At 40.5% G+C, this 18,171-nt stretch overlaps 3 protein-coding genes across 3 annotated transcripts in view; 1 reads left to right on the forward strand and 2 right to left on the reverse strand.

The window, feature by feature from the left end:
* Positions 1-2,236: 2,236 nt before the first annotated feature.
* LOC113145207 (trace amine-associated receptor 13c-like) lies at positions 2,237-4,523 on the reverse strand. The gene is made up of 3 exons (XM_026331645.1): positions 4,506-4,523; positions 3,296-3,405; positions 2,237-3,047 (listed from the first exon to the last, which is right to left on the reverse strand). Exons 1-3 carry the CDS (start codon positions 4,521-4,523, stop codon positions 2,237-2,239), a joined length of 939 nt encoding a protein of 312 aa, XP_026187430.1.
* Positions 4,524-10,936: 6,413 nt separating this feature from the next.
* Positions 10,937-12,156, forward strand: LOC113145208 (trace amine-associated receptor 13c-like). The gene is made up of 2 exons (XM_026331646.1): positions 10,937-11,097; positions 11,346-12,156. The coding sequence occupies exons 1-2, from the start codon at positions 10,937-10,939 to the stop codon at positions 12,154-12,156; spliced, it is 972 nt and encodes a 323-aa protein (XP_026187431.1).
* A 2,866-nt stretch (positions 12,157-15,022) lies between these two features.
* The window catches only part of LOC113145273 (uncharacterized), a 76,780-nt gene continuing 73,631 nt past the window's right edge, over positions 15,023-18,171 (reverse strand). Inside the window, exon 4 of the mRNA XM_026331788.1 lies at positions 15,023-15,104. The gene's annotated coding sequence lies outside the window, so the exon portion shown is untranslated. The remainder of the gene's footprint in view (positions 15,105-18,171) is intronic.

Below are 18,171 nucleotides of genomic sequence, written 5' to 3' on the forward strand. Positions count from 1 at the left end.
CTAATGACTAAAACATCAATTAAAGTCTTGGAAACAGAAAACAAACAAATTCCAAGATTGTTCTAAACATCCCACAACAATAAACCGTCGCATTTCTACCTAGACTAGGTAAAACAACAAGCAGAAGTGCATTACAAAATTCATTCATCTGTGTTAAGTAACGTTAAACAACTGCTCCAACATCAGGATGAGGGAAGATCAAACAGCATCTTCTCCTCTCTCAGGTTGTCTGAATGCCAACAGTCACTCCAAACTTTGTTTCAGCTGCAGACTTTACCTGCATTTTAAAGTCTGCAGTATAGCTTTTTCCTTCGGGCAGCATTTTCATTTGTGTTACACTAGGAGTTGTAGTTGTTGTAGTACATTTTAACTTTTTTTGAGGTATAGTATAGTATTAGTATAGATAACTAGATTAATATGCAGTAGAAAATTTAATACATATGAAAGTTTTCTACTCTTATACCTAAGGTACAGAGAAAAGTCTACATTTTCAAAATAAAGTAAGTAGACCAGTGGAATCACAACATGTTTTGAAATAACACACTTGAAGTTTACCACTGATTTGGAACTAATACTTGAGCTTTAATTAAAATGAACTTTCGGTGAAGTTTTTGTGAGGATTAAAATGCAAATTTAAGATATAAACTCCAGAGCACATCACTGACACATACTTTAGGAAGTACTTCATTGTGCACAACCCTTGTTTCAAGCATTTACTGAGAACTTGGTTAAGTACACACTAAAAAGGTACAATAATGTATTTAAAATTACTATACTACCATACAAGCTTAAAGCAGCAAACAGAGCAACAGCTCAGTCAAAGACTAGTGTGCTCTCCATGGCAGCTTCAACTAAATACCTACCAAGTGTGGTCAGTTTATTAGATCCTGTTAACCAATCACAAGCCACAGCACAGAGGACTGTGCAGATCCTATTTAAGATTATGGCATAGAGTTACATGACTGCTTATTTATAGCAAATCAATTAAAACAAGCAATTACCTGTCTACTTGATCCTGTTTAGAGCAGGTAGACCAGATGACACACTAGTCAGTGACTTTGCAACAGCTGAACAGTAAAACTTTAAAAAAGATAATTGTCTACTGTCATTTTCATCTCACTTAAAAGGAAAATTGCCACTACAAGTAGCCCTACTGTATACAGTGAATTGCCTTGGTCAAACACCTTTTGTAGGAAACAGTAATTTCCACACAATCCTTACATGGAGTAAAGGCTCTTATGAGTGTCAACAAAATATGAAAACCCCAAACCTCCTTTCAGCTTGGTTACAGGACAGAAATTCTTATCATAAAATGATGATTTAACTTCGTCCAGGTGGTGTCTGAGGTTGTTTCATATACACAGTCAATCACTGCTGACTCTGCTTAACATATTTGATATGCCCAGGTGTTTCTGTGTCATCCTTGTTTCCTATGAGATCTACTGATGTCTGACCAGACAATCATTTCTGATGTCCATTTATTACACAGTTTATCTTTTAGCAGTGCAACAAAGGTTTGATTTTAGAATTATTCTGAAATGATTCTGTGCAGTCTAGTTGCAGTCTCTTTTATCATTATATTGTTTTGTGATACAACAGGTATCAAGGTCAAGAAGCTGTATTCAGACAAGATGCAAACAGATCGTTTCTTTTTCTGCACTACACTTATAATTACAATTCATAATAGCACATGGGGTTATGTTGATTATTTTCTCAGTTATATAAAACATCAAAATTTGTTGGAATTGGGCTGATCATCTCTGCTGTCAGTGCAGGACAAACTAACAGCAGAAACTTTGACTTTGGTTGCAATGTAAAAATATTTAAGATAACTACACAAAACTTTTTTTTTGTGTTCATCATTTCATCATCATTCATTTCCTTTCATTGTGGTGCTTACGACAGGTATAAGAGAACAACAGACTAAACTGTGTTCAGTCTAAACCTTCTATTGCAAACACAGAGACTCATTGACAAATTTTAAAGGATCAATAACTGAAGTAAAGATTGTGATTGATTTGGAACCAATGAGGAAGAAAGTCTGAACACAAAAAGTTACTATAAATGTACAATGATCACAACACCAAGAAAAAAATTGTAATGCCAAACTCTAAACAGCATTTCTTAATTTGTCCACACTGTCTTTATCACATCTGTCATTTAACAGCTGCACATAAAACCTCATTTGTCACAGAAAAGCTCATGTGTCTCTTTTCAGTCACTCCACAGTTTCTCTCTACAGCACGTTGATCATACAAGAGTTAGGCTGCAGGATTTCAACGGTAACAATGAGTTTAACTGATTTTCTAAACCAGGGATATAAAAAGGTGTAAATTATAGGGTTTAGACAGGAGTTAAAATATACCATAACAATTATGAAGATGTTAGTTGAGGAACCAATTGTGACATTGTAGCCAGACAGAGTGACACAATAATATGGACAGTAACAGATGAGAAACACAGCAACAACAACACCAAGATTCCTGGCTGCTTTCATCTCTGATTTCTTTACAGTTACAGTCACTGAACGCTGCAGTGTGACAGCTGCAATGTGGGAGCGCATGGCACGAGCCTGAGACACAGCCACCACAAACACTCTCACATACAGAATGATGATGGCAGTGATTGGAATGATAAAAAATAAAACAACATCAACAACTCCATTTATGTTAATCACACATTCTCCATAACAGGAGTTATACCTGCCTGGTTGTTTCAGATTATCATATAAAAACAGAAAACTGCAGAAAACAGAGTAAATCCAACACAGGACAACACAGATCTGAACTCTGTTTGGAGTGATTCTAGTGGGGTAGTGCAGAGGGTCACAGATAGCCACATAACGGTCGACTGATATGAGCACCATGTTTACTACTGAGGAACAGAGAGTGATAACAAGTAACAAATACCATAGAACACAGACCAGGTCACCCAGGAACCAACAGGGTTCGGCTAAGAGGATTTGAAACGGCATCACAAATAGACCTACGAGGAAGTCAGAGACAGCCAGAGAGAGGAGGAGGAGGTTGGTGGGGGTGTGGAGCTGCCTGGAGTGAGAGAAAATCATCACAGTGAATATTACAAACAGCCACAGCATTATTACCAATAGAAGCAGTTGTTTTCTAAAAGCAGTAATGACACTTCAAACTACAGAGTATCTAAACAGTAAATGTTATAAGCACTGATTATGAACCAAAGTCTCATCAAACCATCAGGATGTCATGCTCAGAGGTCACTGATTTCAATCAATCTCACTACAACAACATATTATCAATGCTAAGACATTTATCTGTGCCTGAAGTGGGAGATGGAGATGATGACCAGCACATTCAGAACCACAGTCAGCAAAGAGAAGGAGCACAGCACAATGTAAACCAACATTGTCTCAGAGTGAGGACGTTTGTACTTTTTGCAAGACACATTGAGGAGATGTGGAAAACAGAGTTCAGCTTCCTCCATCATCAGAGAGAGAGGAGGAGAGGGGAAGGTGCTGAGCACTCACAGCTTTCTGAGCAAAGTTCTGTGTCATACAGTTGGTTTATCTCTCTCATCCTCCTCCTCCTCCCTCCCCTCCTGTCTCAGTCTCTCTCTTGGATACTGATCTTCCTCCTCCCTCAAACAATGCATTATACTCTAACAGCTGCATCTTCATCTCTCAAACTCTTTTTGTCTCTGGTGTAACAGGTTGCTTTTGTTTTGGTTGATGCTTGGACTAATGACTAAAACATCAAAGTCTTGGAAACAGAAAACAAACAAATTCCAAGATTGTTCTAAACATCCCACGACAATAAATAGCTTTAATAAATTACTAAATGGTCAAGTGAAGTGGTCATCCTGTATCATTCAATCTAACACTGAATTATAGTGTATAGTACATAATCAGTATTTGTCATTCAGGTTCCAGCAGCAGCATGTGACTGTTTTCAGTAAAATAAGTAAAAGATCCACTACCTGCCAGCACCAAATAACACACATGGTTAAAGAGTAGTGGGTGAACATATTGGAGCATTTAGCAGCTGAGCCATATGTTTTACTCAAGAGTTGGCAAAGACCTAAACACCACACACCATTGGAGACACCATCATTAGCTACACTAAGTGATTTCAGTTACTACTGAAATAAACAGCATCTTTCTCCTCGTTGCTCTCCACAGCTCTGTGGTGTTGAAGACACACGTCTGTTTTGACAGCTACATAACCCCACACATATATTTCAGTAAAACTATAAACCAAATCATCAACAGAAACAAAACTGGAAATTCCTCCATCTGTGAACTTTCCCAGATCAGTGTCTGTGTGTGCGTGTGCGTGCGTGCGTGCGTGCGTGCGTGCGCGCGCGTGTGTGTGTGTGTGTGTGTGTCTGTTAACAGCTTTAAACATTCAGCTACATGTGCAGACATACTGAAAGAATAATGAATTATTCCTACCATGATCCAAATGAGTTGATGTGTCCGTTGACTGAAGGCAGGTGTCACAGAAGCACAGGTCCATCCTGGGTTATCTCACCTGTAGCTGGGTCACCATCTTGATTCCACAGCCCCGTTAGACAAACACCAACCAGGACTGTTACAGAGCAGAGAAAATATATTTTGTTGTGCAACAACTGAGCAGCATTTAGCTAAACTCAGAGGGTCTATATGTTATCTGTTAATTTACTTCTCAGCAGCTGTAACAGCAGATCAGTCCACTTTTTCCTCACACACTGTTCCACCACACACAAGCAATGTAGGAGAAGGAGATGTTAGCTAGATGTTAGCTGACTTAGCTGAGCACTTGCCAGGGAATGAGCTACTGTAACTGATGCACCTTATTATTTTTAATTTAATGGAGATAAGATACCAAACCTGTCCAGTATTATAAAGCTACTGCAGGAAAGGTCCAACACTCACACTGAGTCCAAGAATAAAGTCAGTGAACCACAGGTCTGTCACACCACCTGTTGCCTGCTTCTCAGTCCCTCAGAGCACAGCGCTCAGACTCATCATGTGACCCCCCTCATCCAGCTGGAACACTCACTTCAGCTCATTGTAAAGTCAATTTAAGGCAGTGGTGTCTGACACAGACCTGGGCCTGCACAGAGGAGACACAGGAAAACAGATGCTGACAGTGTCTGTCACATGTGATCCTCAACAGCCTATAGAGTGGAGACTGCACCTACACACACCTGTGATCAATCCACTCACTGCAATCATTCAGTAACTTGCACCAAGTGAAACCTTCCAATACAATTTCCATAATTTACTTATTCTGAACATTTGGGGAAAATTTGAGAAGCTGCTGGAATATCTGCACAGTGCTGGACTATATTACAGAATATAAAGCAGGAGTGAGAAGAATCAAGAACTAATGACCAGAAGAGGGCAGCAATGAACAGAAGGGACTAAAGAATAATCAGCAGGTTAAGAACAAGAAACACAATCAGCAGCACAAGATGAGTTTGTCCAGAGGAACTGGGGTCTCCTTCTATAGATATGTAATTAGTTTTCACTGAAGTTTCACTTTCACATCCTGCTACAAGTTCAAAGTTCACTGACCACATTTACACAGACTGGCAGCACAATCATTTCATTTTCAGGATGGAGGCTCAGACACTTGGTTATTGTTCAAATGGTGACACCTGGTGGACTCCATCTGAGTGAACCTCTGAACGCTGCAGCCTCAGTCGGTATATACAGTCCAGTTGTATGAATAAAAGATTTACACATTCATTCATCTACAGCTGTTTGTACATTTGTAGTATTATTGTGTATTTTTAAACAAGACAAGAAAAACAAATATTTTCCTGAAGGATATTATCTGTATTTAGATATTATTATTTAGAGTTCAGATTAAGTGTTTTTCTGTTATTACCTTCTGAACTGAGTTCGCTCCAACTTATAGAAAACACTTGTATCAGTACTTCAGATTCTTCAGTCCCCATTTCCAGGGAACACCTTTGAATTAAGTTTTGCATCTGATTAGTGGGGAGTTATATGGTGAAGAAATCATTATTTAACTTTGTCAGTAAAGTAAACAGGAAGTATACAGGCTAACCTCACCTGCATTTAGTCAGCAGTGTTTGGTCCTGATTTGTCATGGATTGTGAACCTCTAGTTGCAAATGAAAATAGTCCTTTATTTGACTGACCTGTAAACTTCATTGCCAAACAACAAACAAAGAAATTATCCACATTGTTTTTGTATATATGTTCTTTTATCTATGTGTAATATTAAGAAATATATATTTCTATTTATGTAATATATAAACAGGAATCATATTCTACATATTAAACATCAGTTGAAGCAGTTCTTGGGTTTATCTGGATCACATGGCTTTAATTCTCCTGTGCAATGACTGAAGAAATGTTTTGTATGACATTTTGTCTAAAAAGCCCTAAACACAAGAGCCCATAAACCTTCCTGTGTGGACAATCTTTGGTCTGTAAACTCTGAACCAGCAGAAACTGTGTGTACAATGTGTGACATCTAGACAAACTGGTCCATTGTACAAAACCTATAGACAGGGAGGACAGTTTGGTTTTGGGGGGTTACATTTGATCGAGCACAACTTCACTTCACACATCATAACCATGTCAGTTCAGTTGATATTTTATCCATATTTTTCATGTGGAATTTATTATTAATATTATTGGTAGTAGTACTCTTCTTATTAAGTTGGTTTAACTTTGCAATGTCAGTGTCTTCATAATGATGAATGCAGTCAACAAACAGTAAAGTTGAACTTAAATGAAACTGTGGTTAACTTGGGTGAACTTTGAGTCTCTTGGCAATGATTGCATCATGTGTTGATGTGAGCAGGCTGCATCATGTGTGAGTTGGTTTATTAACACCTCTGATTGGAGCAGTTCACTGGAGACATCACCTGACACTAATGCAAGCAGGTGTGAAAAATGTCTCCACCTGAGGAGCACACAGGAGTAGTGGGTCTGTGTGTGTGTGTGTGTGTGTGTGTGTGTGTATATGTTGTGGAACTGTTTATTAAAAAGTAAGAAAACTTTAAACTTAGCGTTTGTATGGTCTTTAACTGTATAACCACTGAAGTAGGAGTGGATGAACAACTGGTTTCATTCAGAGGTAAATGTTTATTTTTATATCAGTAATCTAAGTCATTTTCAACATTTCTTCTTTAAGTATTGCTGTAACTGACAACTGTCAATAAATCAAATCAACTGTGATTGATTTATGTGATTGTCTTCTGAGACCCTGTTACTAACTACTGAGTCATGTCTTTTCTCCATAGTGTGCTGTCCTTTACAGTAGTAAAGCCCAGCAAGCCAACAAAGTATGACAACAAGACCTAGGTGACCTGTGATCAGTGGTGAACAGACTGTTGGGAGCACTGGGACATTTCCAGTGGCCTGCAGGTCCTTTGTCCTGTCATGGACAGTGGACCTGGCGATCAATAACAATACAGCAGGATGAGTTGACATATGCCTGACAATCCTTGCATCAAGTTGACTATCACTGTCCCCACAGTGCCCAGACAGACGCTGAAAAAGAGGAAAGCAGATAAGGAGACTTGTTGGTGGAATGAGGAAGTTAAAGAGTGTGTTAAGAGGAAAAGGTTAGCTAAGAAGAAGTGGGACATTGAGAGGACAGAAGAGAACAGACAGGAGTACAGGGAGATGCAGTGTAAGGTGAAGGTAGAGGTGGCAAAGGCCAAACAAAGGGCTAATGAGGATTTGTATCATAGGTTGGACACTAAGGAGGGAGAGGTGGATTTGTACAGGTTGGTGAGGCAGAGAGACAGAGATGGGAAGGATGTGCAGCAGGTTAGGGTGATCAAGGACAAGGATGGAAATGTGTTGAAAGGTGCCACAAGTGTGATGGAAAGATGGAAGGAATACTCTGAAGAGTTGATGAATGAGGAAAATGTTAGAAAGCACAGAGTAGAAGAGGTGACTGTTGTGGAGCAGGAAGTAGCAACGATCAGTAAGGATGAAGTGAGGAAGGCGTTGAAGAGGATGAAGAGTGAAAAGGCAGTTGGCCCTGACAACATACCTGTGGAGGTATGGAAGTGTTTGGGAGAGGTGGCTGTAGAGATTTTGACTGGGCTACTTAACAAGATCTTGGAGAGAGGATGCCTGAGGAATGGAGGAGAAGTGTACTGGTGCCCATCTTTAAGAACAAGGGAGACGTGCAGAGTTGTGGTAACTACAGAGGAATAAAGCTGATGAGTCACACAGTGAAGTTATGGGAAAGAGTAGAGGAGGCTAGGCTGAGGTCAGAAGTGAGCATTTGTGAGCAGCAGTATGGTTTCATGCCAAGAAAGAGAACCACAGATGCAATATTTGCTTTGAGAATGTTGATGGAGAAGTACAGAGAAAGCCAGAAGGAGCTGCATTGTGTCTTTGTAGGTTTGGAAAATGCGTATAACAGGGTGCTGAGAGAGGAGCTGTGGTTTTGTATGAGGAAGTCTGGAGTGGCAGAGAAGTATGTTCGAGTGGTGCAGGACATGTAAGACAGTGGTGAGGTGTGCTGTAGGGGTGACAGAGGAGTTCAAGGTGGAGGTGGGACTGCACCAAGGATTGGCTTTGAGCCCCTTCTTGTTTGCTGTGGTGATGGACAGGCTGGCAGATGAGGTTACACAGGAATCTCTGTGGACCATGATGTTTGCAGATGACATTGTCATCTTTAGTGAGAGGGAGGGAGCAGGTGGAGGAAAATCTAGAGAGGTGGAGGTTTGCTCTGGAAAGGAGAGGAATGAAGGTTAGCCGCAGTCAAACAGAGTACATGTGTGTAAATGAGAGGGACTCAAGTAGAACGGTGAGGTTACAGGGAGTAGAGGTGAAGAAGGTGGAGGATTTTAAATACCTAGGGTCAACAGTCCAGAGCAACGGAGAGTGTGGAAAAGAAGTGAAGTGACGTGTGCAAGCAGGTTGGAACGGGTGGAGGAAAGTGTCCGGTGTGATGTGTGACAAAAGAGTGTCAGCAAGAATGAAAGGAAAGGTGGACAAGACGGTGCAATGTTGTCTGGTTTAGAGACAGTGGCACTGAGAAAAAGACAGGAGGCAGAGCTGGAGGTAGCAGAGCTGAAGATGTTGAGGTTCTCTCTGGGAGTGAGGAGGATGGATAGGATCAGGAATGAGGACATCAGAGGGACAGCTCATGTTTGATGGTTTGCAGAAAAAGCCAGGGAAGCCAGATTGAGATGGTTTGGACATGTTCAGAGGAGGGACAGTGAATACATTGGTAAAAAGATGCTGAGTTTAGAGCTGCCAGGAAGGAGGCCTAGAGGAAGACCTTGGATGCTTCTTGGAGTAGGTAAAGGAGGACATGAGGATAGTTGGTGTTGGTGAGGAGGATACAGAGGATAGGGTTGAATGGAGGCAGATGATTCGCTGTGGAGATGCCTGAAGGGAGCAGCCAAAAGGAAATGAAGAAGTTAACAAACCCCTGACAATGCTCGCATCAAACTTGACTGTCACTGTCCCACTTTGCTCAAACAGACGTTATTATGTCTCACAGCAAATCACATACTGATTTGTCCAAATCTAAAACTAGACCTAATAAAATTGGTATTTTACAGAATTGTGTATTTACAGATTATCCTGGGGTCAGACAAGAGGAGAAGATACCAGTTCTGCCTCTAAAAGAGGACTGCAGTACAAATATTACACATGTGGAAAGTACATTTGTAAAATCCATTCACACACGTATCCTACATGTGCTAATTAGACCTGGTTGATTTATGGTCTTCCTGGTTTTGTTTTTGTATCTATTATTTCTTTTAATATTTACTGTTACTTATAAATCTTATGAATGGCTCAAATGAATAGTAAGTGTGAAAACCTTTTGTAGTTAAAGTTGCCATTGTACACTATATTATTATTATAGGTAAGGCCCTGGCAAAAAGATCCATGGGGAAGTTGTTGGGGTGCTCCATAGTGTCAATGGGTGACCACAGCAAAACCTACAAAACTGTTCCAATATGTTCACCATGAATACTTGTTAGAAAAAAATCATGTTATAATTCACTATAATCATAAATGTATTTTCTTCATAAATGTTCATTCAGTAATTATGTGATTTCTGAGCCCACTGCTGCAGGCAGCTTCTTGCCATTTATACCTGACAAATGGTTAAACCTGTTTACCTCCATATTGTGCCTGACAAATTGTTAACTACTGTTTAATCCCATTTAGTCCATCATCCTAATTTGACAGATGGTTGAAATTTCCCTCAACCTGGAAACCAGTTTCTTTTATTGCATATGAAATTTTGGTTGTGTTGAGCTATAAAATGTTCAGCCAGGCTGTGCCTACCCAGTGACTCCTCACTCTTTACTCAGTGTGCTTTGTTACAATTACTCCATGTAAACATAAATTTGTTTTAAACTCTGAAGTTCGACCTCAGTCCTTTTGTTAAGAATTTCACCAACAACACTATTAGTTAGTTTCTTGAGAAAAGCTGCTGAAAAAGCTGCTGCGACTGCTGGAAATGAAATGAATGACTACACTGCAAATGATTAGAGTTGAGGATTTTAAAACCCAAACAATGAGCTGAAAGATGCTAAAACCTCCACATTATTGAAAGAAACTGATTAATCAGGGGATAATGTTCCAATTAGTGAAATAGAATACACAAAGAAAAAATGTGAACTTTATCATATACTCTGATATTACCTAATGTGTTTTTTCTCAAACTTTGTTTTCTTCAAGCCCAAAAGTGATGTTGGAGTCACTAGAGTCCCAGCATCAGTCAAAATTAACCTGTTACACAGAGAGAAGAAAAGTTTCAGAGTGATGAAGATGCATCTGAGAGAGTATGATGCATTGTTTGAGGGAGGAGGAAGATCGGTATCCAAGAGAGACTGAGAGACAGGAGGGGAGGGAGGAGGATGATGATGAGAGAGATAAACCAACTGTATGACACAGAACCTTGCTCAGAAAGCTGTGAGTGCTCAGCAGCTTCCCCTCTCCTCCTCTCTCTCTGATGATGGAGGAAGCTGAGCTCTGTTTTCCACATCTCCTCAATGTGTCTTGCAAAAAGTACAAACGTCCTCACTCTGAGACAATGTTGGTTTACATTGTGCTGTCCATCTCTTCTCTGACTGTGGTTCTGAATGTGCTGGTCATCATCTCCATCTCCCACTTCAGGCACAGATAAATGTCTTAGCATTGATAATATGTTGTTGTAGTGAGATTGATTGAAATCAGTGACCTCTGAGCATGACATCCTGATGGTTTGATGAGACTTTGGTTCATAATCAGTGCTTATAACATTTACTGTTTAGATACTCTGTAGTTTGAAGTGTCATTACTGCTTTTAGAAAACAACTGCTTCTATTGGTAATAATGCTGTGGCTGTTTGTAATATTCACTGTGATGATTTTCTCTCACTCCAGGCAGCTCCACACCCCCACCAACCTCCTCCTCCTCTCTCTGGCTGTCTCTGACTTCCTCGTTGGTCTCCTTGTGATGCCGTTTCAAATCCTCCTAACAGAACCCTGTTGGTTCCTGGGTGACCTGGTCTGTGTTCTGTTTAATTTTTTACCTTTTATCACTCTCTATGCCTCAGTAGTAAACATGGTGCTCATATCAGTCGACCGTTATGTGGCTATCTGTGACCCTCTGCACTACCCCACCAGAATCACTCTAAACAGAGTTCAGATCTGTGTTGTCCTGTGCTGGATTTACTGTGTTTTGTACACCTTTCTGCTTTTATATGATAACCTGATACAACCAGGCAGGTATAACTCCTGTTATGGAGAATGTGTGATCTATGTAATTGTAGCCGTTGACCTTGTGCTGAGCTTTATCATCCCAGTTAGTACCATCATCATTCTGTATGTGAGAGTGTTTGTGGTGGCTGTGTCTCAGGCTCGTGCCATGCGCTCCCACATTGCAGCTGTCACACTGCAGTGTTCAGGGACTGTAACTGTTAAGAAATCAGAGATGAAAGCAGCCAGGAATCTTGGTGTTGTTGTTGCTGTGTTTCTCATGTGTTACTGTCCATCTTATTGTTTCCCTCTCTCTGGCTATGATGTCACAATTGGTTCTTCAACTACAATCCTTATGTTTTTTCTTTTATTATTTAACTCCTGTCTAAACCCTGTGATTTACGCCTTTTTGTATCCCTGGTTTAGAAAATCAGTTAAACTCATTGTTACCCTTGAAATCCTGCAGCCTAACTCCTGTATGATCAATGTGCTGTAGAGAGAAACTGTGGAGTGACTGAAAAGAGACACATGAGCTTTTCTATGAAGGAACAAAACATTTTTAATTGTTGTTGCTGAATCAGAGTGGACTGGAATCAGAATCTAGACAAACTGATAAATGTGGCGCTTACGTCATTGAATTCTTTCTTTTTTTCCTCTTGATTTTGTGATTATATACAAAACAGTCACAGAATTTCCTCTCTTGTAACATTCTACGCTCATAATAAATCAGTCAAATTTAGTCAGCTGTACTCCAGTTATATGTCTTATAATCTCTACTAAGGAGTCTCTGTTCTTGATAGTTACTTTTTTTAAATACTAGTTTTAATATGCTGTTTTCTAATAATATCTCTCAGAAGCACAAACAATGCTAAACTTTTTATTTATTTTAAATTAATTTACAATATTCCAGTGTAAATAGATTCTACATAAGATAATTTTACACTGGTGCCATATTTTCTTCAGTTTTATTGCCATTTATAACCACCAGAGATGAGTCACGTGGCCTCATGTTTGTATACTGTCTTTTGTTTCTATAAATACTGAAAATTATTTAAGTAAGTACTTATTGGAATTTCATGAGATTTAACTCAGCTGGAATGAGCAAAACTTCATGATGTGATGGACAGTGGGTCAACACCTCACTGTGTCACCATTCTGAAAGTTCGAAATCACAATCATTATAGAAATAATTCAGGTATACAGTTTTAGCTGAATCGTGGGATTTACTGTCCTTAATGAAATTTAAACACAGCTGGGAGTTTAAAAAACTGGAAGGATGTTTATGGTTTACATATTTTACTGACACAGACTTTGCTCCTCATAAAAAGAAACGAATGCTACAAATACGAATCAGCCAGGTAAACACTAAATATCATTCAGCTGCAGCTAAGTTGGTCTGCAGCTGCAGCTCTGCAGTCCTGTCAAACAATCTTGTAAAAGGATCTGGGGCGTAAGAGGTGAAGAGACTAATGGCTGGGGAAAAGAAATGTTGGACATGGGAGGTCTGGTGCTAACCACAAGAAATGTAATAATTAAATTTAAGAACAATACCCATACAGTGGGAACACAGATAACATGTGAAGTGTGTGATATGTTAAACACAGAAAAGTCAGAGAAAATTAAAAACCAGACCAGTAGAATCACGTCTTTGACACATGAAATTTACCACTGATTTTAGTGTATTTTTGGAAAAGATACAAAGCCCAGAGCACATCATTGACACATACTTTAGGAAGTACTTCATAGTCCACATTCCTTGTTTCAAGCATTTACTGAGAACTTGGTTAAGTACACACTAAAAGGTACAATAATGTATTTAAAATTACTATGCTACCATTCAAGCTTAAAGCAGCAAACAGAGCAAAAAAACACAGTCAAAGACTAGTGTGCCCTCCATGGCAGCTTCAAACAAATACCTACCAAGTGTGGTCAGTTTATTAGATCCTGTTAACCAATCACAAGCCACAGCACAGAGGACTGTGCAGATCCTATTTAAGATTATTGCATAGAGTTACATGACTGCTTATTTATAGCAAATCAATTAAAACAAGCAATTATCTGTCTACTTGATCCTGTTTAGAGCAGGTAGACCAGATGACACACTAATCAATGGCTTTGCAACAGCTGAACAGTAAAACTTTAAAATAGATAATTGTCTACTGTCATTTTCATCTCATGTTTGAGCAGCAATTTTTCCACAATCTTAAAGCAGAAAAAAGGTGATGCTGGTATCTGCTAGGATGACCTGTGGCAACAAGCCTTTAAATCCTGGTCTTACTTAAGTTTATACTAATGTAATCCCTGTTATAGTTAAGTATTTCCTCTGTTCCTTTACTCAGAGATACAATGCCACTGGAGGTTATGGAAATCTGGTTTATGGCCTCTCTGTTTATTTTCACTCATATTAACTATGATCAAAACTAGGAAAGACTAGAAAGATTGCCTTCCCATATGTTTTTCTATATATTTGAGTCTTTCATGTTTTTTTAATCTAAGAATAAGACATGCATCACCACTGGCATTTGGCTAAAATGACATCCACATTACATTGCACCAGTGTAACTTGACAAGTTCTCAGTCCTGTAGCAATCTTCTTCACATGACCAAAACCGAAGTGCGATACATGAGGGGGAACCCGTAAATCACACGCACATGGGGTTAGACTGAGACCACTGTCCCAGCAGAAAGGACAGACATTACAACCTCGTGCTGTGAAGCCCAACACTGATGAGACACACTGCATTTATTTTAAAGTTTGCTTTTACAATTGTTAATGGAGGGAGTACTCTGTATGCTTTACAAGGAAAAATAGACAAATTAATGCTGCGTGATTCAGGACAGTGAGAGTCTGCTGTGTTTAATAAGCTGCTGCTAACAGAGTAGCTTTGGTACTTGTGTGATGATAAGCACAGTGGTTGACAGATAGCCATGTGCTTCGAGAGTTTCTGGCCTGCTGGGTGGAAACTATCATGGAAACTTGTAATGTAACTTGTAAAACAAATGTCTCTGTGCCCTGTTGCCAGCCAAGCTATCAGTCCTTTAGTCAGTCAGTAGTCTGTCTGTGCCTTTCCGCCTGACTGAGTGCTGTCCTCTTTATATCTGTTTGTATTATTAAACATCTGTCCTGTCCTTCTCTTCACTACGTTTATTCTCCATTTGTCAGTCAGGCTAAATAGAGTGCTAAATATTTTTCATGTCAATGAATATTATTCTTCAAATAATTTATAGGAATAAACATCCACCCAAGGTAAATATATTTGCCATTTTGGGATCTATTCATCCATAGTAGGTGGGCAATAATGTAATGTAATGTACAAACAGTAATGTAGACAAAGGTAACAGCAAAGCGATAACGTCTAGTTTACCTTGTCCACCTGTCACTGGTCACACCAGCAGCTGTTGACCTTGGTCTTGTGACACACCCAGTTCACCCACTCTATCGTCCTGCCCACACACGTGCACCCACACACGTGCACCCACACACTTACAGGCTACTGCTTGCATAAATGACAGACTGGTTTTGAAAGTAAACATGCAGAAAACAAAGGAATAGACGGTAATTGCAGGTAATTGTTTCAAACGTAGAGTTAGCTGCTAATACCAAGATTTCCTGTTAGCTGGCTGTTTGCACATGCGCAGTTTAGTCCTGTGTGTGTTGTCGAGTGGAAGTGTGTGTTGAAGCTATGGCATTGCTCTGCCGATAGGTGGAGGTACTGAGTTACTCTTCCTAAGCGCACCTATACACAAACTATTGGTTTTTGTCCATCGTGGGGTCAACCCTGAAAATGCTACAGAGCATTTCCCTGACCTTCTTTTCACTGAAAATAAAGTCATCTTAGTGGGGTCCAGCATTTTGGTCCCCACCCAGTGACTGTGCTGTCAGGCTCATGCCCCCACAATATGACAAAGACAAACGCGCGCACACACACACACACACACACACACACACATGCAGAGATCAAAGGATCAAAGCAAATGATGTAACAGAAAAAGTACTAAATCCATTACATTACATACAAAACTGCAGCTTCCATGTCAGTCATTCCATTTCAAACCTTTCAGCAAGTGACACACCACTGAGAGAAACCTTCAACCTGTAATTGCTACAAAGTTTCATACTGCACTGTTCAAGAACAACTGATTCTACCTGCTACAAAATGCCTCATTACACTCCAAGGCGCCAAAACAGGAGACCCTATGGACAGCGACCCACCAGGAATCAGTTCAGCAGGATGGAGGGTGATGCACTTCACTGGGAAATAAGGAGGCTTAATGACCCGCTGAGTGAAGAAAAAAAGAGCAGAATCCAACTTTGCAAAGAGTTGGAGGACACAAAAAAACAACTGGCTAAACAAAAGTCTTTGGAAGAAATGTATATCAACAAGGAAAAAGAAACAAGAAGAGAGCTGGAGAGGCTGCAGAAGTACTGCGATGCAGAAACTCTCAGGACCTCAAACACTGTAATTCAAGTGAGAAGCGACATCAAGAAGAAGCCAAAGAAACTCCTCCAGAAAGATTATGAGGAGCTGCAAGTGGCACATATAATCAGCCAGGAGAGGTTTGCATCTGACCTCCAGAAGGAGAAGGAGAAGAGCAAAGTTCTCCAAGAAGAACTGGAGAAGATGAGCGCTTCATACCATGAGGTCACACTGAGGTATGAAGCTGAGGTCCTTCCAGTCAGACAGCAGGCTGACAACCTTCAGCGTGAGCTTGAGGAGAAAAACAAGTCTCATGCTGACAAGGTGGCACAGGACCTCTATCTGATCCACACCTTGAGGGCTGAGCAGGACACTCTTTGTCAAAAAATGACAAAGGAGACCGAAAACCTCCAGCAAGACAACGATCAAACAGTGAGGCACTTTCAGAGACAGCTGATGGAGCTGAAAAACCAGCTCAACGTTCAGACCTCACTCAACATCAAGCTCTCTGCTGCTCTGGAGGGCGAGAGGGAAGACAATGAACCTCCCCGAAAGAAAATTGCCAGACGTGAGGAGATGCCTGTGGACCAGCCTGATGAGAAGCCTGTAGAGGAGGCTGAGGAGATGCTTGTGGACCAGCCTGATGAGAAGCCTGTAGAGGAGGCTGAGGAGATGCTTGTGGACCAGCCTGATGAGGAGGCTGAGGAGATGGATGTGGACCAGCCTGATGAGGAGGTTGAGGAGATGGATGTGGACCAGCCTGATGAGGAGGCTGAGGAGATGGATGTGGACCAGCCTGATGAGAAGGCTGAGGAGATGGATGTGGATCAGCCTGAGGAGGAGGCTGAGGAGATGGATGTAGATGAACAGTGCAATCAGGAGGAGTCCCTCTGTAAACTCTTGTCTGATCTTCAACTCACAGAGAAGACTGAGGCATCTGTAGAGAACATGCCAGCTATGAAAAAGAGAACTTCAGTCTGGAAAAAAGCCTGGTACTTTCTGAGGTGGAGGAAACCACAGAAGTGGAAAAAAATAAGATGATTCTTTCTACAACAAACATTTGACTTCATACAGTCTGACAATCCAAACTGTCTGCTGTGAAGTTCTGTTCAGTAATTGGAGAAACCTAAACATCCACCATGAAAAACATAAATCAATGTGCAAATTAAAAAAAATATATAGGGCAGCAATGTGGCTGAGTGGTTAGCACTGTTGCCTCACAGCAAGAAGGTTGTGGGTTCGTAACCTGGCCTTTCTGTGTGGAGTTTACATGTTCTCCCTGTGCTTGTGTGGGTTTACTCCGGGTACTCCGGTTTCCTCCCACAGACCAAAAACATGCATGTTTGGTTGATTGGTGAATCTAAATTGCCCGTAGGAGTTAGTGAGGTTAGATCCAGGTTAGATTAATTGGTCAATGTAAAGTGTTCATGGGTTAACAAAAATAATAAATAAAATAAGACCTACACATTTAAAAACCAATGTGTCCATGTGGAGTTTGTATAGTCACTCCAGTGTCTTCCCACAAGTCTAAATACATGCACATTTGTTTAACTGGTGTCTTTACCCATAGATGTAATGTAGGTGGGACTGTGAACATCCATCTATTAGGCGTTAGTTGATGGGTTTTTAATGCCAATTAATCGTTAGCTCGTTAGCGCTAGCTACCTAACAATTAAGCTAACGTTAGCGTAAGCTAACTAACGATATCCGTAACATAGAGAGGTGTTGACATGGACTGCCCTGTTTTCTGGTTGTATTTATGGATGGAAATTAATTTTGCAACGTAAGAGATAACATAAGTGACCTGTGTATACTATTACTGGAACACGTGAAAATAGGCAAATCGAGTGATGCTCTAGCCTTGTCATCCTGACGTTAGCGTTGCGTTTAAAGGGCACATGCCAGGACCAGCATGATGAGAAGCCTGTAGAGGAGTCTGACTAGATGCTTGTGGACCAGCCTGATGAGAAGCCTGTAGAGGAGGCTGAGGAGATGCATGTGGACCAGCCTGATGAGAAGCCTGTAGAGGAGGCTGAGGAGATGCATGTGGACCAGCCTGATGAGAAGCCTGTAGAGGAGGCTGAGGAGATGCT

Source organism: Mastacembelus armatus, chromosome 7, assembly GCF_900324485.2.
Source record: "Mastacembelus armatus chromosome 7, fMasArm1.2, whole genome shotgun sequence".
In the NCBI taxonomy this organism is placed as follows: domain Eukaryota; kingdom Metazoa; phylum Chordata; class Actinopteri; order Synbranchiformes; family Mastacembelidae; genus Mastacembelus; species Mastacembelus armatus.